A 27,118-nucleotide genomic window follows, 5' to 3' on the forward strand; every position below is an offset into this window, starting at 1 on the left:
TCATTTCACTGTGTACTCTGTATGTAGTTGAAATGACAATAAGAACCCACTTGACTTGACACTATTACTCAAAACTGACATCAGTGCCAAACAATTATGGTTGTAATTCACCTATTGAAAATTTAGAGAATGATACAATACTTCATTATCCAAGGCATTGTTTAGGGGTCAGTGAAACCTATATATACACCTATGGAATTACATTTAGAAACACCATCTATAAAGGTTTTGTTAATTTTTTTAGTCAAAATGTTTATAATTTATTTATTTATTTTCTTTTTGGTATAAAAGAGCCAAAACATTGGCCTGATATTTTGTTTGAAATATAATTTGAATTACTAGATAATCGACATAGACAAACTATGCAATTATGTTTTTGCCATTTGCTGGACTGCTATTGGCTACATGGCCTTGTGACTACTGTACACAATATCTTCTACAAATTCGCCTGTCTAATCTTCAAAATTGTAGAAATTAAAGAACAAAGTATTAGTCCAAGAAGATTTAGTAATTACCGACAAACATTAACTAAATTACCTTATATTTGAATGGAATATGCTCACCAACATCAAAACTATCATACCCATCAACTGCAACTGTTGTGTCATGTAATCACAGGCTGCTCCAATTTGTGAATTTCATCATGGTCACTCACTAGTGTGTATGGCCTCCACATGCCTGTATGCATTCCTGATAACATCTCCTATACAGTTTGTGGCACTACTTGGCAGTGTCAAATACACTGATACGTACAGTCCTAGAGGTTTGGTCTCACTGGATGGGTCTGGGGAACATGAGGGTCAATGATTGGCATCAATTCCTTGGTCATCCAGGAACTGCCTACACACTCTGGCCACATGAGGTCGGCCAAGGTCCTGCACCAGAGCAGTCTCTTGTATCTATGAAGGCTGCAGTAGTTTGTTACTTTCAGTACCACCATGTTTTTAGAATTTTGGGATTGACTTAGTACTAAAGTATCGGTTCTTATGACATTCCTGACACTATGACAAGTCAAAGTACCATAGCCTATCATGCAGAGGTTTGTGCAACCCTCCAAGAACATGTCTTCAAAGACGGTCACTAATCCACCACCAATCCCATGTCCTGGTATCTCCTCCTCAATGCTCATGCGACTGTGTTAAGGGACAGGAAACCTTCTTGCAACAGCACATGTTAACCTGAAGGCGCTGGACTACATGTGTAATCTGAACGGGCTACAGGTACAGCCTCATGCTGCCAGTAGCCACAAGGACTCTACCAAAACGCACTTAATGAGTGTTTAATGGGTGTGCAGTGCCATATGGCATGGATGTAATTATCTGTGGCGTTCTGTGTGCAATGAGAACAGATTTTAGAGCAGATTTTGTGTATAGTTGAGATATATGTAATTAAAAGGAAATCAACACCCAGATATGTCATTAAATTAGGGAGATTAAATTATTTTTTTTAGTGGAAAGTGTCTGAACTGGTCTTTTACATAAGTTATTTAACGGTAGAACAGTAGATATGGATTAGAAATTAGATGTCTGCCTCACTGAAACCTGGATTAGACCTGATCAATATTTAGTACTAAATGAAGCCACCCCCGCAGGTTATAATTATGTACATAACCCTAGATTATCAGGCAGAGGAGGTGGAGTACGCATAATCTACAAGAATACACTTGATTTTATTCAAAAACACCATCACCTTCACTTCTTTTAAAATTCTCAATACTAATATATCAAATCCAGCCACAAATAAAAATGCATTCACACAACTATTTATAGGCCTTCAGGGCCCTACTCAGAATTTTTAAAGGAATTTAGTGATTTTGCTGCAGACTTGGCAGTGTGCAGTGACAAAGTTAAAATAGTAATATAATTTAATATTCAGTTTGAAAAAAAAAAGCAGAGGATCCATTAACAAAGGTGTTTGCATCGATCTTAGATTCTGTCGGCATCATTCAAAACATAACTGGACCCACACATTACTGTAATCATACCCTAGATTTAATCTTGACCCTGAATGTTCGCATTGATAATCTAAATATTCTACCTCAAAGCTCAGTAATTTACTGAACACCTCCCAGACCTTTCGAAGCATACACTCAGTCAGACCAAACAGAGCTTGATAGATTAACAAACGATCTAGAGAATACTCGTTGACCTAGCTTAGACAAAGTGGCACTGCTTAAATGTAAAATGACAAGACAAAAAAAGCTGCACCAGGGTACAGTGATCAAACTCATACCTTAAAACATTTGGTCTATTTTAGTAATAAAATAGAAAACATTCGACAACAAATCCAACCCCCCCTTATTAAATCAATAATAGCCGTCACCTGGTGTAGTTGTAGAACAAAGGCTGGAAGTCTTCTACCCACTTCCACAGCCAGAACTAGAAAAAAAAATATTTCCTCAACAAATTGTACAACCTATACACTAAAAAAAAAAAAAAAAAAACTAAAAGATATATTCCCAATTATAATCAGCCCTCTTTTAACAATAGTAAATGCATCCCTTAGCTTAGGGCATGTACCCAAAACCTTGAAATTAGCAGTCAAAACCATAAAAAATATTTATATCCAAGATATTAGAAAAAGTTATGGCCCAACAACTCTGCTTATACCGGAGTAAAAATGACATGTATGAGAAATTCCAATCTGGATTCGGTCCCCATCATAGGCAAGAAGGAGATTGTTTGTAATCTTCACTAGGGATGTAATAATAATACATCTTACCACTGGGCTCAGTTATAAGCAGAAAAGACATTAATTTCCATTGTTATGCAGATGAGACACAGCTCTATACATCAGCCAAACCTGACGATAAATTCAGATTAAAGACAATTGAGGACTGTGTAAAGGACATAAAACTCTGGATATCACGCACATTTACATTTAAGGCATTTAGCAGATGCTCTTATCCAGAGTGACTTACAAAAGTGCCTTGCAATTTACCCAAGAAAAATCTCAGCTAGTTTGATTAGGCTAAAAATTTAAAGTTTAAAGTTTAGACACTACTAAACACAAGTCAGTAAGGAGACCACTCCACTATTCGCCCAAGTATTCTCGGAATAGGTGGGTCTTCAGCCTGCATTTGAAGACAGCGAGCGACTTTGCCGTTCGGATAGTCAGGGGAAGCACTTTGGTGCCAGGACCAAAAAAAGCCTGGACGCTTGTCTTCCGTGGATTTTGAGGGATGGCGGGTCGAGCCATACTTGAAGCTCGAAGGGCTCTTGGTGTGGATCGGCTTTTGACCATTGCCATAAAGTACGGCGGGGCTGGTCCGTTCTGGGCTTTGTAGGCCAGAGTCAGGGTTTTGAATCTGATGCGGGCATAACTTTCTTCTTCACAATGGTTACCTCAGTAAACTTCAACTATACAGTTGATAGTTCAAAATACTGAAGCCAGGATCCTTACAAAAACTAGAATATGACCAGATCAGTCCAGTTCTAGAAGCACTGCACTGGCTCCCAGTTAAATTCTGTATTGACAACAAAACTCTATTAACATGTCTGTGTTACCTTCTGGCTCTCACCTTTTAATTAGACTGTTATAGTCAGACCTGCCGGAGTAGTCAGAGTGTCGTTGGAGAACATGTGCTTTTAGAGTAGCTCATCATGCCACAGAGAAGGTTTAGTGAAACAATTCTGTGTCCCAAACTGCATTAAGATCATGTTGAATTGTATGTACGAACTGTAATATGGGATACATCAAATACCACTGGGATTGTTAATGTCCTGTAAATTAAATCACTCAATGTCACCAGAACTGAAAAAAAAAAAATCCTAGAGCAAACAAAAATATTCCATATTTTCACATTTACAATAGAAAGTCGAGACCATCGATAAATGGCTTGCAACATTTTTATAATGTTCCATTTGCATCTGATGTGGTGTATCCAGTTATATTTTTAGGCATTAAGTAGCTATACATTTTTTTACATTTTGAATATAAATTAATTTACATTACATGTTGCAAATGAGTTGTCACAAGATGCAAGGCTTTACTCGCTTGTTTCTGCAATATTTTACAGTGTTACTTTGTAATTGTTTAGGCATTGGTATCATTTCCGTTGAATCTTTTAGATTTTATATTAAGTGCTTTCATTGCTGAAATAATTTCATCCTTTTACTACCTTTCAGTTTATTTAAAGAAAATAAACTTACGGTTTTATTGACATTTATTTAAGTATATTATTTAATAGTATTTTTCCTTTACTGAAAATTAAGAGCCCCCTTAGGTGTAAATAAATAATTATGTGTATGATAAAACCTAAACAAGTGGTGTGGGACAATTGCTGCACTTTAATACAGGTCATGCTAGCTTTGTATAGCTTCCTTTAATGCAGTAGTTTCTGAGATGTTAAATTAAATGTTTCAGTCAAAGTATTGTTTTATAAGGTTAGAAAAGAAAATAGTTGGATATTATAGCTTAAGACTGTTTGAATAATCAAAAATGTACTTACGAGCTTAGTTGATTCAATTATTTGCAGTAGCCATAACTAAATATTAAGAAACTGATATGGCTTTAAAAAACTCAAGAATTTAACATACTTATGGGTCGGTTTCCAGTTAATTTCAAAAGAAAATCATCAATACAAATAAATCTTAATGTTCTCACCTATTTACAATTACAAATTGTATATGCCAGATACAACCCAAATGTCATTTTACATTTTAAGTGTCTTAAAAGCAACCACCATCTGCCTGTATGCCCAGCATCATTTTACTATCCAACCCTAACATACACATCTAAATGAGACACTTACCCTATAAATTAAACCATTCTTGGACTAGATAAACAGAAAGTAAAGAGCATATCCCTGCTTTAAGACAAAATTACCTTTCATAACCGTCAGGCGTCTTAAGCAGGGCTGGCAAGTCATGAATGAGCTGGCTAAATGTGGGAGTCATAGCTTCCAGATGAATAAGGCTGGAAAAGATCTCCATGCATTGGTCCAGCGACAAACTGGCTTCCATCTGTAGTACTGCACTCAACAATTCTGCCACCAAAGTTTTGGTCAACATCTTCAGGACTGCAGTTTGAACTAAATGGAAATGGAAATAGCATAAACCATCAAGTTTTATAATAGAAAAAATATTTTACAGAAAAAATATGCATGTTTAGGTACTCTCTTCTCTCAGAGCATAAATACTGACTGTCTTTAGGTCTGCAGGGATCAAGAGTGGTGGCTTGTTGTATGTAGCTGGTCAGGAGGCAGAGAAAGCTGCTGTTTGGAGCTATGATGCATGTAAGGTCATTCTGTTCCAGGCACCAAAGCTCAAAGCTCAGGCAGTGAGTGGAACAGTTTTGCACCAGCAGGGCCGCCAATTCTGGATTAGTTAGCCGCTGGAGGCAATGGACAAGAACGTCAGTTGGGACAAGTTTAGCATTGCTAGGATCTCTCTGCAGGACCTAAAGGGATAAAAAAAAAAAAAAAAGTTTATGAAGCTGTAAGGGCAGCAGTGCTCCAAAGTCCTGTTTTAAGAGCTTTTGCATAATTTTCCATACACACCTGCAGCAGAACATCTTCCAGTTGAGCACAATGGCAGGAAGTGTGGAGAGCAGCTAGGCTACGCAGGTGTGCAGAAGACAGACAGAGGGTTATGTCTTTTCCATGTGGAGCTGAGCTCTTTGAGAGTAGTGTAAGCACAGCATGACCATACACACTGAGCTTTTCATCATCGACCAGTAGACTGCTCTGGGGTAGAAGAAGCAGTGCAGACAGTACCTCCTTCACGCTAGATGGGTCCATGTACTCATACAGCGCCAAAAAGGCTTTGACTGACCAGGAGCCCTCTTTAAGGCAACTAGAAGGAACAAGTTATTTTTAAACCAGAAACTCAAGCAACGCATATTTGCCAACTCCATGCATTTGAGGTTTAGACTCAAAAATAGCAAAGCTCTATTTGGTTGATCTTGATTTGTGTATAACATGGACGACCAGATTAATTAAGTTTTCAAGATTTTAAAATTATGAATGTAGCATGAATAATGTTTACATTAATGCTACTTTTCTACCAAACCTATATGACAAAAACTAATGAACTAACAACAACTTATAAAACAGGTGAAGACCTACAAGAAGCCCAAAAGAAATTGTGTATAGAAACAGGCCAGGTACTAAAGTAGCTAATTAGCATTGTTAAAGAGCTGGGGATCTTGCCCATCCAGCTTTGTTTTTCAATGGTATTACAGAATCAGAAATAATCATTTAAAGAGTGTTAAAGTTAACATCTATGCAGGGATCATAATGTATCAGTACATTATGCATTAGAGGTTTCATTTGCCTTTTTTTTTTTATTTACGGTATCTTTTGCCATCCTCCTTGTTCATTAAAAAGAACTTGAAGTATGTAATAAATTGGTTACATACTGCATATTTAGAGCAGCTGCTCTAACATGTTGCCTCCTTCTAAACAGACTCTTGAGTCATATTAAACAAAAAAATATATATCCTTGTGGCAACTGTACCCAGGGTCATAATTATTAATTTTTGTCATCCTATCTTAATGTCTTCCTATCTCTTCATGACCTAGCAATCAATAGCCATCCAACATCCAAAACAAAGTGTTGTTTGTTTTGTGTGTTTTAGGGCTGAAACTATTATTCGAGTAACTAAAACAATTTGATTACAAAAAAGAATTTGCCTTGAGATTTAGTTTAATTAATGCCACCAAAGCCCATCTATTTTAAATGTCTCTGCTATCGCATCACTTCCACCTTGTAGATGCAGAAAAATGAATGCCGAAAAAAAAGATAATGGTGTACGAGTGTTGGACCATTTCACGCTGTGTAAGGCAGACAATGTAGTGCAGTGTATTTACTGTAAAAACTGACCTGGCCTACCATAACAGTACTTCGTCAATGCTGCAGCACTTGAACTGCACTTCTCCAAGCGGACTGCGCATGTTTAAGATTTCTAACTGCTAACACTAGGACTTGTTAGAACATGCAATATTTCTAATTACTTGAGTCGATAGTGACTAGGCATGATAAGTAGCAAGACAGCACCAAGATCTAACTCATGCAATTCACCCCTCCTCACATTCCCGCAAGCATGCACACACAGATTAATCTCAAAACAGGAACTACATAAGGTAGTAATAATAAATGCAACAGTAGGATGAATTCATTTAATGACTACAGTTATTAGCATATAGATTTACCTTTATACTTTATATTATGTATACTAATGTTACTTGTTCTTTATTCTCAGGTGGGCTATTGCAGGGGGTACAACCCTTGTTTTTTTTTATTAAGATAAAACTAAAAACAAATAGGCTAACCTATGTATTGCATTTCATAGTTTTTATTTCCATGTATATCATAAAAGTTTCACAAAGGTTGATTAAATGGGAGTGTGTTTTCTTTTTAAATGTTCTTTCAGGATTTATAGCAATCTTTAACTGATAAACAATCCATGTATGTGTTAGCAGTTGGTCAGGAGAGGCATGTGTACAGTGTAAACAAGAGAAAGCACCTGATAACTGGGTGCGCTGGAAATGTACCTGGTGCTGTGATGCAGCTCTTTTAGGAGAGCCTGCTGTGAGGCTGAAAGATACGAACTGATGACTTCCAGGGCATGAAGGGCTCTGATCTTCTCAGCAGACGACTGCAGTAGGTTGAGGATACACTCTGTCAGCTGGGCACCCAGATGTCTTACGCAGTCTTGTTCAAGGGAATGGGGTGGCACAACATCAAGTTCCACTGCCAGAAACCACTGCTCTAAAACTGGGTGCTTAAACACTGACCTAAACACAACAAGCAAAATCTGAAGAGAAAACACAGTGAAAATCCTTTTTAATATAGGTCTCTGGGCTGAATTTGGAAATAATCAAAAATAAACCATTAAATAATGGAGGGCAGGGTTTGAAGTAGTCAATGTGAATAATCTCTTTAAACTACTCGAACTATTATGGGGTCACCAAATGCTTACAGACAATCTTAAACTTAAATATTTGCAACATGCATGTGGGTGAAAAATTGTCCTTTCCATATCTTTTTTTGTACATAAGTAAATCCTTTATTAGTCCCACTGCATGATACTCATTCTTGAAGGCCAGTGCTCAGCACAGTTTGGCGATTTCCATGCTTAAACACACAGAATCAAATGATCAATTAATTTACAGGTTGCATAGGTATGTTTAAGCAGAGAATTCACTAAACTTAATTTACTGGGGACCAGCCCTCCATGCCCACAATTGCTTACTGCAACAAAGAAATCTTGGTCTAGTTGTGCAAGTGTGTAACAAAGAAATACAAAAACTAAGTGTGTTGTCTTTGCCGTGTTTCTTTTTTGTTGTGATGCATTTTCTCAAGTAAACTCTAAGAGAGATAAATTCTCCAACCTGCTCTTTGCTGACTTCCTGGGCAGCTGCATGGTTCATCTCTATAGAAACCTCATCTGGCTCCTGAGCCTCAGGCTGATTGATTTGTGTTTCTGCTGTGTTATACAGTTTGAGAACTAAAGCACCTAGAACCTCTAGTAAACAGTTGACCATCTCAGCTGCATGGCTTCTAGAGAGCTATATCAACAGACATGGGGGAAAAAAAGGCAATAACAAAGTTTTACTGATTAAACGTGTGTGTGTGTTAGTGTGTGTGTGTGTATGTGTATGTATGTATATACACACACACACACACACACACACCTTTTAGATTTAAGATGATATTTATTCTTATTCAATATTTATATGAAATATGTAAAATATGTATGTGTAAATGTTTGTTGTATCTTAAAATTAAATTGCATTATTTGTTAACTCTGTTCCAAAACAGGCATAGTTGGACCTTAGATGATTAGTCTAACTTCAGGAAGGATCATATATTAAATAAATAAATAAAAAAACAATAATAATAATAATAATAATAATAATAAAAAAAGAATACCGAGCTGAAAGCATCCACAATTGATCTCAGGTACAGCAGGACTTGATTGACAGCCCCAGTAAACTGAGAAAGCTGAAGGCTAGACAGATATTTCTCCAAAGCTGGTCTAAATGAGTCTTGTACAAAAGCTTGATGTCCTTCACTGTAGCATGTCTTTAGAAATGAAGAAAAGTCCAAAGCAGTTGGAGCAGCAGTGGGACGTGTCAAACTAAACTGTAAGAGAGCATTAAATAAAAAGAAAAACACTTTTTAGAAGTTAAGGCCGACATGACATGACTCAATTGGATCTAGGACCAAATAACCAAAGAATTTGTTTTAGTCTTAGAGTTAAAACTTAAATCTTGAGCAACCAGTTGTAGTACACGTGCAGCAGAGATGGTCATTTCTAATGTAAAAGTCACACAAATAGTTGCTATCAATACAAAAAAAGAAAAAGATAAAATAAAACTTAACCTGTGTCTCCTGAGGCTGTTGGGGAAGCCATTTAGAGTAGTACACACAGAACAGCATAAGAGAGGAATGAGGCACCCTGGAATTCTCTGAAGAGAAAAGCTCATCATCATAGTGCTTAAGAGTCAGACATAGAGTTAGCGGATCCCTTTGGTAATGAAGGATGTGACATAGCACTGCACAGATGTACTCGCACACAACATCTGCAAAACAGCAACACAATCTTATTATTTTTTTTTATCAATTTTGCCCATTTTAGTACTATGCAACTCTGTAGAATAGGCATAGGTGCTTAACTAAAGTAAATGACATACTAAATCAGTTGAGGGTTGGGCTAAAATCATTAAACCCCTGTTCATAACATGAACTTTTAAAGAAAAACAAACTAAAGAGAAAAACTAAAAACTGAACCAAAAATGTACCATACGCTCATGGGAGTGAGGACTAGGACATGACATTTATTTAGGCTGAACATAATCCTGTACAAATATGAATAAGTGAAACATGAAAAGTTCCAATCAGGTCCATCACCATTCTCATCTCTAAAGTTCAGTAGCAGTTTGTTCCGCGCCTCCAGCACAGCAGGTACAATAGCACTGAAAGGGAATGTCTGGAGTATGTCATCAATGAGAAATGTCCCCTTAAGACTGGTTTCACTCTCCTCAATGACAGCAAATGAACTTTGTCTATCTGTAAAACAGTAGTGCAAATCAACACTCCTTAACTGCCTGGGAACAAAGGTTTACAAACAATGAAGTTCACCACTATGCTGACGATTAGTCAACAAACAGGAAACAAAAACAGTAACTATAATACTGCACAAGAGAACACAAATGTTTTCTGAAGCTAGACCTGACCTACAACAAGTGCACATTTACAAGTGTGTAAGATGGCATACCACTGATGTGTGATACAGGCAAGTTGCATCCCTTTTGGTCCTGCCCACTCATTTCAGTTTGCAGACACACAGCCTCCTGTAGCATAGCAGCAACTTTCTCCAAGTAAATATAGGGGTTACACATCACCCTCATCAAAACCTGTAAACACATTCAGAGGAAGGGTAAATGAAGTGTACGTTGAACAAATAAATGGCATGTAATTACTGAAAACAATTCAGATCAGAAGTACCTGATCTAAAAACTGGATGACTTGTTCCTGCTGTAATGGTTCTGAAGACAGCAAGTGATCCACCCACAGTTCGAGTTCTCTACTGGTGTGCTCAAACACACTGCAGTCTCTCAGCACCTGACAACAGAACATCAAGACAGCCATAAACTAATAAAAACACAAACTTAATATTCATTCATATATCAAAACACCACTGGTTAACAATAAAATCACACCATATAGCTTGGTTAACCTCCCATATGCTCACCTTAAGAATGAGCATCCTGGTTAAGGTCCTCAGCTGACTGCTGCGAGTGCTAATAAATATCTTCAATAACAAATGGAAAACTGAACCTTCTCCTTGTATCAGTTCTGAATTGGCAACATCCTTTATGTAATGAGAAAAAGGAGAGTCACTGAATAGAATAATTGCAGACAAAAGATTTGAGATCAAGTATAGGGATGTGGGGTGTAGGGAGTAAAATAAAAACACATAAAAGCATGATAAGTAGTCCTAATTTGCTGATAAAAAGAATTCTAGCGATCACACACACACACACACACACACACACACAAAACAGCAGCACAATCTAAACAACTTATTTTCTGTACCATTTTATTCAGCTAGTATTTTTATATTTAGCCTTAATATTTTAAATGTAACTTTTTTGTTAAACTTTTTGTAACTTGGTACAGATAAAGGGTCCTAATGCTTCCCTGGTGCTGAAGGGAAGAAAAATCACTTCCTGCTGCTTTTTAAGCATAAGGACCAAATATTAGTGCATGAAAGGGTCATTGTATGTGGTTTCAGCAACTGGACAGTCAGTGGTTTAAACAGTAAGTTGAGCATTCCATTAGCAGACATTTTTCCAAATGCCATTTTACAAGCCAGAAGTACCTGCAGAAAAACCTGCAATACTGAACTGCATAAGAACCACATATTTGACACATTTTAATCTGACTTCAGACCCAATCACAGCACTGAGACAGCTTTAGTAAACAATCTTTCTTTTCTGATCAAGGCTGTGTTGGAATCACAGGAACAGCCTTATTATGGTGACCACTGTTGTTAATGTTACACATGTTGCCACACACTGCTGTATATATGCCAAACCTAATGACAAATCTAGATTAAAGAAAATTGAGGACAGTGTAAAAGATGTGAAATGCTGGATATAAATTTTTCTCTTCTAAAAAGTGACAAAACAAAAGGTTCTCCTTTTGGTTCCAAAAGCCGCAAGAAATAAACTAATCAGACTTGATGTTATATCTGGCTCATTTCTTTGTTATTCCTAATTCAACAAGAATCTAACAATCTTTGTGTCAATTTCTTCAGATCTATCATTTGACAAACATATAGCTAATGTTACTAGTACAGTCATCTGCATATTGCCAGGATAAGAAATGCCTTAAAAAAGTGCATGCCATTATTACCTCAAAGCTTTTTACTCACTTTTAAACTTTTTACACAATTTACCTTCAACTCGTTCAAAATGCTGCAACCAGGGTCCTTACTAAAACTAGAAAATTTGATTAGATCAGCCCAGTCGCTGTGCTGTGAGCACTGTATTGGCTTCCAGTTAAATTCCGTACTGGCTCTATAATTCTTCAAATGGTATACAAAGCCCTACACAGCCTCACTCCTGAGTATCTGCAAGATCTCAGTATCAAAAGATCTCTTTCTGAACCTTTTACGATTAGTGAGATTCCAGGGTGCTGGAAACCAGGTCAATCATGATAGAGGTACAGAAAGCTGCTTAGAAAGCTGTGTGGTTTCCATTTTACACAGCTTGTACATTCTGACTTCTGATTATAAAAATGGTAGCATAAACCTCTAACCATTGACTAGCAGCATAAGTACAGTGGGGCATAAGCAGCATAAGTTCTCCTGCTTAGAAAGATGAGAGAGGTTTGTCATTTTCATCATCGGTACACTTCAACTATGACAGACAAAATGAGAAACAAAATATCCAGGAAATCACATTTTAGTTTTTTTAAAGAATGAATTTGTAAATTATGTAAAATTTAGTATTTGGTCAATAACAAAAGTTCAACTCAATACTTTGTAACATAACCTTGTTGGCAATGACCGAGGTCAAGTGTTTCCTGTAAGTCTTCTCCAGATTTGCACACACTGTAGCTGGTATTTTGGCCCATTCCTCCATGCAGATTTCCTCTAGAGCAGTGATGTTTTGGGGCTGTCGCTGGGCAACACAGACTTTCAACTCCCCCCCACAAATTTTCTATGGGGTTGAGGTCTGGAGACTGGCTGGGCCACTCCAGGACCTTGAAATGCTTTTTTACAGAGCCACTCCTTTGTTGCCCGAGCGGTGTGTTTGGGATCGTGGTCATGCTGGAAGACCCAGCCACGTTCCATCTTCAATGCTCTCACTGATGTAAGGAGGTTTTGGCTTAAAATCTCAATACATGGTCCGTTCATTCTTCCCTTAATACGGATCAGTCGTCCTTTCCCCTTTGCAGAAAAACAGCCCCAAAGCATGATGTTTCCACCCCCATGCTTCACAGTAGGTATGGTGTTCTTGGGACTCAGCATTCTTCTTCTTCTAAACACAACGAGTTGACTTTTTACCAAAAAGTTCTATTTTTGTTTCATCTGACCATGATATTCTCACAATCCTCTTATGGACCATCCATATGCTCTTTGGCAAACTTTAGACGGGCCTGGAGATGTAATGGCTTAAGCAGGGGGACACGCCTGGCACTGAAAGATTTGAGTCCCTCTTGGTGTAGTGTGTTACTGATGGTAGCCTTTGTTACTTTGGTCCCAGCTCTTTACAGGTCATTCATCAGGTCCCTCTGTGTAGTTCTGGGATTTTTGTTTGTCTTCCTTTTTTTTTTTTAACAATTGCTCCCACAGTTGATTTATTCACACCAACCTGCTTGCCTATTGTAGATTCACTCTTTCCAGCGCCTGATGCAAGTCTACAATTTTCATCCTGGTGTCCTTCGACAGCTCTTTGGTTTTGGCCATGGTTAAGTTTGGAGCCTGACTGTTCAAGGCTGTAGACAGGTGTCTTTTATACAGATAATAAGGGTCAAACAGGTGCAATTAATACAGGTAACAGGTGGAGCACAAAACAGCTTCTTAAAAAAGTTGTTACAGGTCTGAGAGAGCCAGGAATCTTGCTTGTTTGTGGATGACCAAATACTTATTTTCCACCATAAATATACAAATAAATTCTTTTAAAAAAAAACCTACAATGTGATTTCCTGACTTTTCTTAAAAGCAAAACTAAGAAACAAGCAAACATTACACAGCTGACAACACCCTTGATCCACAAAAGCCAATAAGGAAAACAAAGCAAAGCCAAGCTCTGTATCTTATACATCTCTCTGTCCATCAACAGACCTGGAGTCGAAACCAGGAGAAGCTGCTTGCAGGAAGCTCCAGCGCAAGCTTTAGGATCTCACATTGCAAGAAAGGAGGGATGTCATTCTCCATTCCCCTCTCGGACACAATGCCTGCATACAGTCAATAAAACAAACATAGTACCAGCGCACTTTATTACAAGGCTTTAATCACAGGGTAATATGCTAGGTATGGAAGTAAAATATAATGCTTATTCATTATAGAGACCAAGAGAACAGCTTTACCTTTTAACAGTTTGCTGAAGTCAAATCTGCTCTGGCTGATGAGGTGCGGTACAACCCTCTGGTACAAACACAACACTTGCAGCAGTAGAGCCTTAAACAGGACCTCCTTTGAATTTTGCTCATCTGACACATTAAATATATTACATTAATAAATACTTTTATAACCATGAATAAATACTTGAAAGGAAAAAATATATAGATCATAATGTTGTTACCATAATCTTCAGTTTTAACTTCTTTGCCCACTTTTAATTCTGTTGCACTAGTGTTTGCATCACCCTCCTTCTTCTTTGACAATGACTGCCAAATTGACACAATGGACATGACATCTGGTAAAATCTGTGAAAACAGCAGAATGAAACCTCAAGATAACATCCTGCTATTCTTCCCTTTAATGTGATTTTCAAGATAAATATCCAACATGATTGTAAGCTGTATGTGTGACTTTCTTTTTTTTCATCTCTTCTCACCTTGCTTAATGCTTCTCTGTAAAGCAGAACAAACTCCTCCATGGTAGTGGGACTGTATGCGTCTAACCTATTCTCCATATTCCTCTGAGCTCTCCTTAAGATAAAGGCTAGCATGGATACAGTAGCATGCTGCCCCATCATACTGGGCAACTGTTCAAAATCAAGGCAATTAGTTAACATTACAACTGTCATTAACATTACAGATACTTCGGTCAGTAACCAACAGTGTGAATTTGAAGTCAAAATAAAAGAAAAGCAAGTCAAAACCATGCAAACTATATATTTTAACCTAAATGTAAATTAGTTAACATGTCATATTTAATATTTATACAATTTAGTTTACAACCATTCACATTGTTGAGGAGGAAGGATACATTACATATACATTCAGGGATCCTGCCTATGTAGTCACTTATTTGGCAAAGATGAACACACTTTGGGTGAAAAGACAGACAATGTATTTAAAGAAAAGTAAATGTCAACTAAAGCTATTTTACCTTGAAGCCTTGGGTGAAGAATGTCTTATTGCAGACTGGAGGCAAGGAGGTGACCAGAACCATGCTAAGCAAATTGTGAGCAGAAACTGTCTCTTGCAACTGGAATGCCTGGGATACTTCTGGCTGTGCTTGATAGATCTAAGAGTGTGTAGGTGAGGGTGTGAGAGAGAGACAGAGAGAGAGAGCAAGCGAAAGACAGAGAGAGAATGAGCGAGGGACAGACAGACAGAGACAGAGAGAGAAAGAGAGAGACAGAGACAGGAGAGACAGAGTGTAAATGACACTACACTACAACTACAGCATACCAACACCCTGTAAACCGGTTGGTGGGACCTCACCTTCTTTAGCAGTGCAACACTGTCTAGCCAGGCTCCTTTCATGCGTGGGGTGAATGACAAGTGAGTTTCTCTGAAGTATCGAGGTAATATATCAGGGCTGCTTTTTAGAATACTGACAAGTAGCTCAGACACCAGCTCATCCTCTGTGGCCTGCTTAAGACCCACCACAAACTGCAGCAAGACAATATTTCCAGCCCTTAAAACATGGGAACAGTGTGATGTTTATGAAAGGGATACTAAAATTAGGGTTGCATAATTATTATTATTAAATAGAAAACAACACACACACACAACCTTGTGTAGCAGCATTTTTGCAAGCTTGTAGTTTTAGTCTATTTTTGAGTCAACAACAATCAGATCGTTTACTCCAATTTTCAATGGCTAACTGACTGATCCCCTGCCCCTCATACCCACTTTTAAAATGTGCAAGCATTGCATGAAACAAATTCTAGGTGGCACTACACATTTCCTAACTCACTTCCTACAGACAGCCAGACATGTTTTGGTGGATTTTTTTTATCCGTCCAGAATTAGGGGAAATGTGACCAAATTTGCAAATACTTTTTCCCAATACTTAATTTATGATTGTTAAACTGCAGCATATTCTATAGTTGTTAATGTATTAATATTTTAATTATAAATATCGAGCACCATCACACGTGGTGTATTTGACTTTCTTTGGGTGTAGAATATATATATATATATATATATATATATATATATATATATATATATATATATATATATATATATATTACACACACAATACTATACAAATACTTTTGTCTTTTTATAATCTACATACATTTTAACTGCATAGTTGCAAGATTACTTGTAAGATTAAGAGTAATTACTATTAATCCACACATTATGTCATGTTAAAAAGTCAATTAAAAGTGCTGAATTTTGAACCAACCCTGTATTAAAACTAATTATGCATTCTACAGCTTAAGACAAGATTATTGTAGACAAGATATTTAACCGTGTGTCTATAAAGGTCCTGACGCCCCTTTTTGTCAGACTGAGTGGACATTCTGCAACATAGCTTAGTTTATTAGGGGGAAACTGCCAGTTTGAAACAAGCCATTATCTGCTCAAATTAAAGGCTGTTGGACTCAACAGCAATTACTAAACCAACGGCCCGTGGACAGCAATGTATAATCAGGAACGTCTAGCTAACCCAGTCTCAAATTACACACCTTTTTTAAAAACCACAGACATCAAAATGTTCACTTGCACACTGCAGCTGCTGACTAACAACTATTTTTTCATTACACTGACAGAACATCCTGCTCTCAGAAAAGATACAAAACCAACACAATTATGTTAGTCCACACTTACCTCATGGCTGTCCCCAGACTTGGGTCATGAAAGCTGATACCATGTTTGTGAGAGCAGCAAAGGTCAAGAAGGAAGTTATGAACCAACTCTCGCACAAGAAGCTTACCTCCCTCCTGTTAAGTCAAAGGCAAATAAAAAGAACACCACCATTTATGACTGAGAGAGAGAAGGAAACTAACTGTTAGATCCTTAGACTTTACCTGACTATGTACTGTGAGGGTATCCACAATCCCATTCCATTTGTAAAGAGAAGCAATCTGAGCCAGAGTGGAAGCACTGAAGAAACGTACTTTCTTTGATTTGCTAATAGCTGGATTGTGCACAACCTGGTGGACAACAGAAAAGTTAGGTTAAAAAGATTAGGTTTAAAAAAATAAAAAGCAAAACAAAAACACACATGTACCATTCATGTTGGACAACAAACTTTTGATTGGTAAAAGGACTCACTTTAGTCTGCAGGGTGGACAGAATAAGGCTGACTACTGAGATTCTGTCTTCTTTTAATCCAGTGTTCAAGATTTCAGACAGAAAATCTAAATAGCAAAAAAGCAAAAACATTTGAATCCATGAAGTTCAGAGGGATGGTTACAAAACACCCATAATTATAATAGAAACTGGATTGAACAATATTAGAAAATGAAAAATGCAAAAATGCTATTTTACCATCAAACCGATATTGAAATGATAGGCATTAATCAGGACAGATCAAGTGTCTTCCTCCATAGTTTGCACATAGACTATACCATGTACGAAAATGTATAAAACGCACACAAGCACTATAAGGAATTTCTAGCAACCCCCTGCTGGTCAACAGGCCTTTACCCTCACTGCCGGCTAACAAGTAAAATTATAATATTCCTATACGGTTTCTTAATCACCACAAAATCTGTATGTAACAAAGAAGCGCAGGATTACATTTATGTAAATTTAAATACACACACTCTTCGAGGATGGGGGGTTCACTTTGCATGCCCTTTAACAGTCAAAACTAGACCCAAATATGCTGGGGGCTATTGCCCTTTTTGTAGACCTTTATTTGTTTAGTTTTTTTGTAAATATTACCTTTGGTATCCAGCATTTGACCTACAAGGGAGCCATCTCCGCACAACAGGAAAGAAACAGCAAATTGGACATACGCCATGCGTACATCTGGTCGGCCCTTTAGTTTCACACACACAAAAAAATGTATATAGATTGTGCGATTAATGCCTTTGTAAATTTTACACTGATTAAAAAAGGAATTCTGAGATGTTGCTCTTTCTTAAACCAAAAGAGTGATACAGAGGTCTCATCTTCAATGGGTCACTGGATTAAAAATGGCTACTTCTGGAAATTTAACTGACTTTGTTCATCGTTACTTTGAGTCAATCAATATAAACCTAAGTGCAGTCCAAAAAAAAGCATGCAGTGAGCAAATATAATAGAGCATAATAGAATAAAAAATAAATCAATAATGATTTATTGGGATGATTATTGGGAGCAGAGGCCTCACCCTGCTTAATGCACTGGAGAATGAAGTTCTCTGAAATGGCTTTGACTGATAACACATTTTTCAAACCTCTGCCATAATGAATCACTTTCTATTTGTAACATAGCCAGACAGGCAAAGCTAAATTGGATGGTTCTTATGGATCTAGAAAGGTGTTTATTACATTGTATCCACAATGTTAAAGTTAAACGCATAAACAAACAAACCCTAGATAAACTTAAAATAAGTAAAAACCTCACACTTTTATCTCTATGACGAGCAAGGCTGTTTAGAGGTTTGCTGAAGACCAAACTGCAGAAGACCTCCCTTGCAGAGTTTGCACCCTGGGACACCATTGCTGCCAGCAAGGTGAGGCACTGCCGTACAAACCTGCATGGACAAAAACAATAAAAATTATTAAACACCAATGATTCATGAAATAATAGTGAAACCTTCCAGTTCTACAGTCATGGCTAAAAATATTGGCATCCCTGTAATAAAATCTTTGGTATTCGCATTGGAACGACAAAAAAACAAAAAAAAAAAACTGCTTAAAAACTGGAAAACTATTAACTGGAGTTAAAATTACTGGCATCTTTTTAAAATTGGAATAAATAACTGGATTTGAATTATGTAATGCTTTTCTATTTATATACTTTTGTAAGTCACTCTGGATAAGAGCGTCTGCTAAATGCCTTAAATGTAAATGTAATGTAGAATTACATTCTGAGACTGTGAAAACCCACCCACAACACTACACATTCCTTATGGTCAAATATGGACGTGAAAGTGAAAGTGCAAGTGAAAGATGTGGGGTCGTTTTGTTGTTTCTGGCACTGGATGCCTTGACTGTGTGCATACCAAAGACTTTGAGCTCAAAGTAGGGCCCAGTGTCAGAAAGCTAGTCCTCCATCAGAAATCATGGGTATTTCAGCAGGAGAACACATCAAAAAGCATCCAGAAATACTTAATTGCTGAAGTGGCCTGCAAGTAGCACAGATCTAAAATCTACAGAACACCTGTGGGAAAATCTCAAAGAGAAAAGTAAGACCTGAAGAAATTCTGTATGGATGATTTTTTTCCCCTCTGTTTTTATGAAAACAAAAAACAATGGCTCATGACTTGCTCAAACTCAGATACGTCACACCGCCTTGCCATGAACACGCTGGCCAGTGTTCAAACTCAGCCACAAGAGAACAGCTCAACCTTTACAGGTGTGGGTGCTCCCAAGCAATCCCCAGAGGTGATGACACTTCAATCAATTTACATACTGCTAACCCTTAACTTTTTTAACACATGCATACATAAACGGTTGCATTCAAAATCATTCAAATTACTTTTGACAATTAGGTTTAACAGCTACATTTACAGATAATCAACTGTTTGCAACAAATCAAACAATTTAGCTCAACACAAGTGGTTTCAACAAATTCAACACAAACTGCCACATTTAATGACAACTACATGTTCAGAATTATTTAACACCTTCCTAACAAACATCTTTAGTACTTAGTAGAGGTTCAAGTCAGGCAACTGTAACGACCTGTCTAGAACCAAAGCCTTGGTGGATTTTGAGGTATGCTTGGAAACATTGTCCTACTGGAAGGTCCGATTATATCCAAGCTTTAGCTTCCTCAAAGAGTCTCTCTTAGGATGACACTTGACTGAATTAGTCTTGACTTTCACACACTGCAGATTTCCAGTACCAGAAGAAACAAAGGCAGCCTCAGATAATCACTAATCAATTTTACACTGTATGCAGGGTGTGATTTTCCTTTGTGACTTCTGTTGTAAAAAGCTCTACACAAATTTGACAAATATACGCAGTACTGCTGGGTTAAATCAAGCTTTTTGAGGAATGGGCCAATAGTGGGTCAGATGACATTTAAATACTCCAATAAATACAATACAGTTAAAAGTAAATAAGCAGAAACTAGAAATGCACCAATCCAACACTAGGACCGAATATCAACCCGATACTATCAAAATTAGCTGTATGGGGTAGATAGTTAGATAATTAGATAATCAGATAATTAGGCAAAAAAAAATCCAAATTCATGGAACTGTTTTTTTAGGCTTGACCCATATCATAGCAAACAGCCCTCAGCATGTGATCAGTTCATCTGATTTCAGAATAAAAGTCTGTGCCAACACCGTGCAAAGGTCCTGCACAAATATTTATTTTAGTGACAAACAGCAATTCGGTACATTTATAGAAAATGGGTTACGTGCTAAAATGCAGCACTGTCTTAACAACTGTGCAAAGGATCAGAGTAGAGGTACTTACGGATGATTCACTGAGTGCAAAGAGGACTGCAGCAACTTTGCGTGTGTTGAGACAAGCTTCTTCACAATTGTAGTGCCGACCATGCTGAAATGAGAAAGATCACTTGCTGTCCGCAGCAAAATCAGCTCCAAACTCTGAAATATCAGCATCATCTGGACAAAAATAAATAAATAAAATGTAAAAAACACACACATTTTATAAAATATAAATAACTATATAGTTTTACTCTTTATACGTATATGTTTGAGTAGAATAAACATTCAAAAATTCAAGCAATTCACTTATACTTCTATACATCCATTGTGCTCTTAATTTAATTCCAGAGATTTTCAATAGGGTTCAGGTCTGGCTGGCCATGACCGGGTCTTATTCTGGTGGCCCTTATCTACACCTTAATTGACCTAGATGTGTGGCATTGAGCATGGTCCTCAGAGTTTGGGGAACATTGCCAGAGCAAAAGCAAGCAAGTTTTTATTCCAGGATAATCTTGTATGTGGCTTGCACTCTCAAATTTCAAATTTCCACAGAAAAATTGTGGGTTTTAAGTATAAACTTGTCCTGTAAATACACCGAACATAAACTGCTTTTAACAAAACATTCTAGTAAATGTTTAAAGGAATTGTAAGTTGAATTCATGGAAAATTGCCGATAATTTTTTGCCAGTACAATATACTAAAGATAAATGTGCTTCTAAAGTAACATTCATTTACACAAACTTTAATGTCTGTATTGAAAAAAGCATATCTTTCATTTCATACAAGAGAGAGAAAATATAAAAAGATACAGCTAAAGCTGCAACCTTAAGCTGTTAGCCAATAGGATAGTCATTTAAGTAGGGGCCAACATATACATCTGCAGCAGTTAAAAGGGACTTTAAGAAGATAATTAAACTGGCTCAGACAATTTCTGCTGCCGTAATTTAAAAAAAGGTTAATTGATTGAACAATACAGTATGATGCTGCAATGTATTAATGCATCTTTGCACTTTAAGTTACATATTCCAGAAATGCTGGCTCCAAATAGTTAAGAATGCAACAGATCATATGCTCACTAAGAAAACAAAAAGCACAAGGTCTGTATTGACTAGCTTATGACATAAAATCTTTTACTGGCCTAGCTCCTGAACAGCCTACTGTAGGGCTGGGGCGCTGTGTCGACATAATCAAATACGAAATTAAGTCGATTTGCATAACATGCGTCGATGGATGGATTTATCTGGAGCACAAGCTGCAGGTACAAAAAAAATCCCCCAAAAAAGTTTACTAAAAAGGATAAAAAAAACCTCCAAAACAACAACAAAAAAACCGCCTGCATGCATCTAAAGTGTGGGAGTAGTTCACACAGAAAGTCACATTGCTATCCGTTTAATTGTCCAGTGTTTCTCAATAATGCGGGAGCTTTAAAACGTAGCTGGTTCTCTGCCAAAATATATAGTCCACAAAATATCTGATTTCTTTTCCATGAGGTTAAAGGTCTTGCGGCAGAAATTCCATTACAAGCAGAGATGTCCAAAGTACAGTACAGAGGTGGCAAAAGTCCCATACATAAGTAAAAGTACAAATATTCCAGTTAGAAAATACTTAAGTAAAAGTATGTTTTATAATTTTTTACTCAAGTACTAAACCATACAAATTCCATTTTAATCTCTGCTTTTTTGTATCATAATACGAAAAATTTAAATTCTTAAACATGTTATAACATAAAATAATAATAATTTTAAAAAACTGTGCTAGACCTAAACAAAGAACATTATCTGCATTAAAAAAAAATTTTACATGTTGGGGAAAAAACACTCCACATTTAGAAGAAGAAGAAAAGAAAAAAGTACAGGGCATGATTTTGACAAGGTAGCACGACAGATTGTTGCTGCAAGTTTTAAATGAGTTAATATTTTTCATGAAATGGTTTTAACATTTCAATGTCTGATATCAATTCATTTGTGAATAAAAAAAAAAAAAGAGATTTGCAAACCATTGCATTCTGGTTTCATTTCAAATGTGTTTACAACTTCTTTGGATTTTATTTTGTTTTTTTGTCCATATTCAATGATAACTGCCATTACAGAATTATTCAACCCCCTGAATAGAATCCCTCAGATCACACCACACATTAGCTAACCAGACAGCAAAGGCTTCATTAGTAGCATCAGGTTTGCTTCAAATAAAATACATCAACTACCTAGCCAGACAAGGGGTCTGTTAACTGTGACATTTAGTTACATATTAAAAATAAAGTTGTCCAAAAAGTGCAGAGATGAAATCACTGCCTTGCACGAACAAGGAAAAGGATACAAACCACAGCAAATATTAAATGTTTTTAGAGATACGCTTGGCAGCATAGTTTGCAAGTTCAAAGTTAAAGTAAAGTCAATTTATTTGCCATATGCTCAAAACCAAAAAAATAAGGTTCTGACTTAAGGTTTTGGGATTCTGTTCTGTGGGGAAATAAAACAAAGGTAGAACTTTTTAGGCCTATGGACAAATCAGTATGACTAGAGAAAAAAAAAATGTTGCAAACGTTGCGAAAAAAAAAAAAAGCCGCCTGCCTACAGTAAAGCATGGCAGTGCTTCAGTGATAATCTGGGCTGATTTGTTTCCTCGGACACTGAAAACCTGTAACAAATGAAAATACTACTACTACTAATAATAATAATAATAAACACTATTGTCTCTGTTTTATGCTTAGAGAATAAGCTGATCCCCTACTCCAGAACTACAGGATAAATACAAAATACTTCAAGAAGTACTTGGTTCAGTAAAAGTAAAATTTACAATTCATTCAGAAAGTAAAAATATAAATAATCAAACATCACAATAGTACCTTGCTATCATTACCATTAAATAAGTGTATGAACAAATGGTTTTTAAACCGGAAACACATTTTTAGATGAGGCATAGTGAGAAGCAGCCAGTCACAAACACCTGCACAAATATCATCAGAAGAAAACCTTTCCTGTATTCACCTTCAGAGGTGCATGGTAACTGAACACTGACTAACCAAAGCAATATAAATTCAGTTCCCATTATTAGGTTAAAGTGACTCAAATCTTGATTTCTTTTGTCTTAATGAGACAGATCTGAGACCCCCTTAACAACTGATTACACTTAAAAGTTTTTTTTGTTGTTGGTGGTGGTGACAGGGGCAAGATGCATGAAACATATCAATGTGCACATGCATGCAATTTCAGGGACAGATTCAAGCAGTCATGTTGCAAGTCATGTTGCAGTTACTCAGCTGTCAGCCGGAATTTTCATTCACTTTCCGCTTCAGGTACCGAACAGCGGTCACAGACAGCATCCTCCTTATTTTGCCACACCCAGGTAGCGATTCCACCGTTCCTTGGCACGTTTTTGCTATTTTTTTTATCCATATCCCTGCTTTTACCTCTTCTCTTCACTTCTTTGACCATTCCCTGGACTTCACTGTGATCCATTAACTGCCTAGAAGCAGCTGAATATCTTAGTCATTTTAACTCTGCTTAATTCCTGCTCCTGCTGGTTCTGTTCACATCTACAGGTGCTTTCAATGCCTGATTGAAAATGCTGTTCTTGAGAGTGGCAATCTTTAAGAGGTTGAATAATTTTGTCAATGAGGAAATCACAAAAGGACAGGGTATATTAAGTAATTAAGGTTGTATTTGTCTATTATACACATCCTTATTCAATCTGACTGTGAACCGAATAACTGAACTGAATAAATTTGAATACAACTGTACATGCTTACAGTATAACAAAAATAACTGGTATACAAAATATGCTATACAAATTAACAAATCTTTAATCCTCTTAGCCAACCTCTTGTTTTTACTGGCCAGGTTGTCAGCATAATGACAAGTACACTGAACATGTGAACTGAAATACAAGTAATGCAACAAATTAGTCCTAGAGTAATGTTACGCATATACTGCTGCGTAACGTGCGTACTCTCGTACACCTGTACGTAAACTCACCTCAGTCACAGATTGTTTATCTCCTTCCAGTAGTGACAATATTTCAGAACATTCAGCTGAGATTTTAATGTAGCCCTCAACTACATCGTAAACACTGGCACATGGGAGTTTCTTTGCCGTTCTAACGAAGTTTTCCAAACCTAAAATTTCAGACACAAGAGTGCAAAAATGTGAGTGTGATAAGTAATACGGCTCATAACCACAATAAACCACGGCTGGGATGCATTCCCTGTCGGATTGTCCTTTGCCACGGAGCTAGCTAGCTATGTTAGCTTCCGCTATAGATAGCTAGGCTAACATTATAGCAGTTAGCTAACATTTAAAGTTATTTAGCTACGTTTTCATAATCTGGGTCCTTTTCATTATCCTTAACAAAACCTTTGACCACGTAGTATACTTTAGAGGACAATGTATTACACACTAGCAGCGCATTTATGCTGAAACTGAAAAATACGTTTTTAAGCTAACTTGTTAGCAAATACGCTTACCTTTGAATGCATTGCCAGGATCTCTTAGCATGGATTTAAAGGTCGTTCCATTAAACTCGGACTCAATCGTTTTCTTTGCTGACCTAAGCGACTCCAGTTGGTCAGTGTTTTGGCGTTTATATGCCATGTCTACAACCCAGTTAAACTTCGGCCTGGTGAACACACATATGAGAAAACACGTGGCTGAAAGGAAACTGTTCCTGGGGTTTTGAAGCTCGAACAAAATGAATCAATTCCAATATGATTCGGAGTGTCGAAACTCGTGCTTCGTGCGTAACCTGACGTCACATTTCGTGAGCACTGACTGCTTGCTTGAAAGAAAAAAAAACGTAGCATACACATAGCATGGAACCCCCATTTTAAGCTAGTCGTGAATTTTTAGAGGCGTAGTCTAAATTTTGTAATAAATGCCAGAAGGGTAATGCCTTAGTATCTCCCGATTACAAAACTATACCTTTCGAGCAGAGAGAAACAAGCTACGATTACACAACGTCAAGTATGGCGGTTAAAGTTCATATACGTAACCACAGACCTCTATACTCTGTATACTACAGTCATGAATGCATTTCTAATTTTGGTGTCCTATTTTTCTCTCTCCCTCTCACACTTTTTTCATAAAACATTAAACGTATTTTTTAAACAATACAGAGCTTAATGCATATGCATTTTAAAACATGTACATGCAATATACAATGCAGAAGAAAATAAAGATATAAGTAAAAAATAAAATACATATAAAGCAAACAAACAAAAAAGGGTACTAGAGGGTACAACATTAACAGTAACAAGGAGGCAGCTTTTAGGGCAAAGTTTTAGTGCTTTAGCATGGGTAGAGGTTAAGATATGTTGTGTTTAATTTCTTGTTCAAAAACTAAAATGTGAGCTCATTTTTGTTTTTGTTTTTTGTTAAATTTGCTTATTTGGATGTAAAACTTTGCCAGGATTATAAAAAGTTGATTAGGAAATACTGTCTTTTCTTTTACAAATACTGTGAAATTAAAATAAAACATCTTTGTAAATAAATATGGTGAAATTACTGTCAAATTTTGCCTAATAAAAGAGGTATTAAGATGGATAAATCCTATGTAATCATTTGTAATGAAGTTTAGAGTTATTTTTGGAAGAGAGATTGGATTATTTTGTTTCAGGTTAAGCAAAAGCTACAGTGGGGCAAAAAAGTATTTTGTCAGCCACTGATGAAAGTTCTCCTACTTAGAAAGATGAGGGAGGTCTGTAATTTTCATTTCATTTTTTAAAGAATTTTTGTAAATTATGGTGGAAAATAAGTATTTGGACATCCACAAACAAGCAAGATTTCTGGGTCTCACAGACCTGTAACACACTTCTTTAAAAAGCTCTTCTGTCCTCCACTTGCTACCTGTATTAATGGCACCTGTTTGACCTCGTTATCTGTTTAAAAGACACCTGTCCACAACCTCAAACAGTCAGACTCCAAATTTAACCATGACCAAAGAGCTGTTGAAGGACACCAGGAAGAAAATTGCACCAGGCTGGGAAGAGTAAATCTACAATAGACAAGCAGGTTGATGTGAATAAATCAACTGTGGGAGCAATTGTAAGAAAATGGAAGACACACAAGACCATTGGTAATCTCCCTCGATCTGGGGCCCCATGCAAGATCTCATCCAGTGGGGTCAAAATGATCATGAGAACGGTGAACAAAAATCCCAGAACTACACAGAGGGACCTGATGAATGACCTGCAGAAAGCTGCCAAAGTAACAAAAGCTGCCATATCAGTAACACACTACACCGAGAGGCCAGGCATGTCCCCCTGCTTAAGCCATTACATCTCCAGGCCCATCTGAAGTTTGCCAGAGAGCATGTGGATGATCCAGAAGAGGATTGGGAGAATATCATGTGGTCAGATGAAATCAAAATAGAACTTTTTGGTAAAAAGTTCAACTCATCATGTTTGGAGGAAGAAGAATGCTGAGTTGCATCCCAAAAACACCATACCTACTGTGAAGCATGGGGGTGGAAACATCATGCTTTTGGGGCTTGGGGCTGTGGAGGGAGTTGAAAGTCTGTGTTTCCCACCGACAGCCCCAAAACATTACTGCTCTAGAGGAGATCTGCATGGAGGAATAGGACAAAATACCAGATACAGTGTGTGCAAACCTGGTGAAGCCTTACAGAAAATGTTTGGGCTCTGTCATTGACAAAGGTTATGTTACAAAGTATTGAGCTTTTGAACTTTTTTTACTGACCA

The 27,118-nt window shown here is 37.0% G+C and overlaps 1 protein-coding gene across 4 annotated transcripts in view; it reads right to left on the reverse strand.

Moving 5' to 3' along the window:
* The window catches only part of urb1 (URB1 ribosome biogenesis homolog), a 42,851-nt gene extending 17,759 nt beyond the window's left edge, over positions 1-25,092 (reverse strand). For 2 of the 4 annotated variants that reach the window (XM_072669349.1, XM_072669350.1), the window contains exons 1-25: positions 24,887-25,092; positions 24,399-24,538; positions 20,450-20,601; positions 18,423-18,552; positions 17,757-17,853; positions 17,142-17,227; positions 16,895-17,020; positions 16,695-16,807; positions 15,354-15,549; positions 15,016-15,153; positions 14,519-14,668; positions 14,264-14,387; positions 14,049-14,171; positions 13,804-13,916; positions 10,702-10,821; positions 10,455-10,571; positions 10,225-10,363; positions 9,858-10,016; positions 9,330-9,529; positions 8,877-9,089; positions 8,336-8,512; positions 7,496-7,758; positions 5,501-5,795; positions 5,145-5,400; positions 4,828-5,032 (exon numbers count right to left, since the gene is read on the reverse strand). In XM_072669349.1, coding sequence (XP_072525450.1) covers positions 4,828-5,032; positions 5,145-5,400; positions 5,501-5,795; positions 7,496-7,758; positions 8,336-8,512; positions 8,877-9,089; positions 9,330-9,529; positions 9,858-10,016; positions 10,225-10,363; positions 10,455-10,571; positions 10,702-10,821; positions 13,804-13,916; positions 14,049-14,171; positions 14,264-14,387; positions 14,519-14,668; positions 15,016-15,153; positions 15,354-15,549; positions 16,695-16,807; positions 16,895-17,020; positions 17,142-17,227; positions 17,757-17,853; positions 18,423-18,552; positions 20,450-20,601; positions 24,399-24,538; positions 24,887-25,013 — 3,959 coding nt within the window. In that variant the 5' untranslated portion in view covers positions 25,014-25,092. The remainder of the gene's footprint in view (positions 1-4,827; positions 5,033-5,144; positions 5,401-5,500; positions 5,796-7,495; positions 7,759-8,335; positions 8,513-8,876; positions 9,090-9,329; positions 9,530-9,857; positions 10,017-10,224; positions 10,364-10,454; positions 10,572-10,701; positions 10,822-13,803; positions 13,917-14,048; positions 14,172-14,263; positions 14,388-14,518; positions 14,669-15,015; positions 15,154-15,353; positions 15,550-16,694; positions 16,808-16,894; positions 17,021-17,141; positions 17,228-17,756; positions 17,854-18,422; positions 18,553-20,449; positions 20,602-24,398; positions 24,539-24,886) is intronic. The other 2 variants (XM_072669351.1, XM_072669352.1) reach the window with 2 other exon arrangements.
* Between the last annotated feature and the right edge of the window lie 2,026 nt (positions 25,093-27,118).

This window comes from Salminus brasiliensis, chromosome 23 (assembly GCF_030463535.1).
Source record: "Salminus brasiliensis chromosome 23, fSalBra1.hap2, whole genome shotgun sequence".
Taxonomy (NCBI): Eukaryota; Metazoa; Chordata; class Actinopteri; order Characiformes; family Bryconidae; genus Salminus; species Salminus brasiliensis.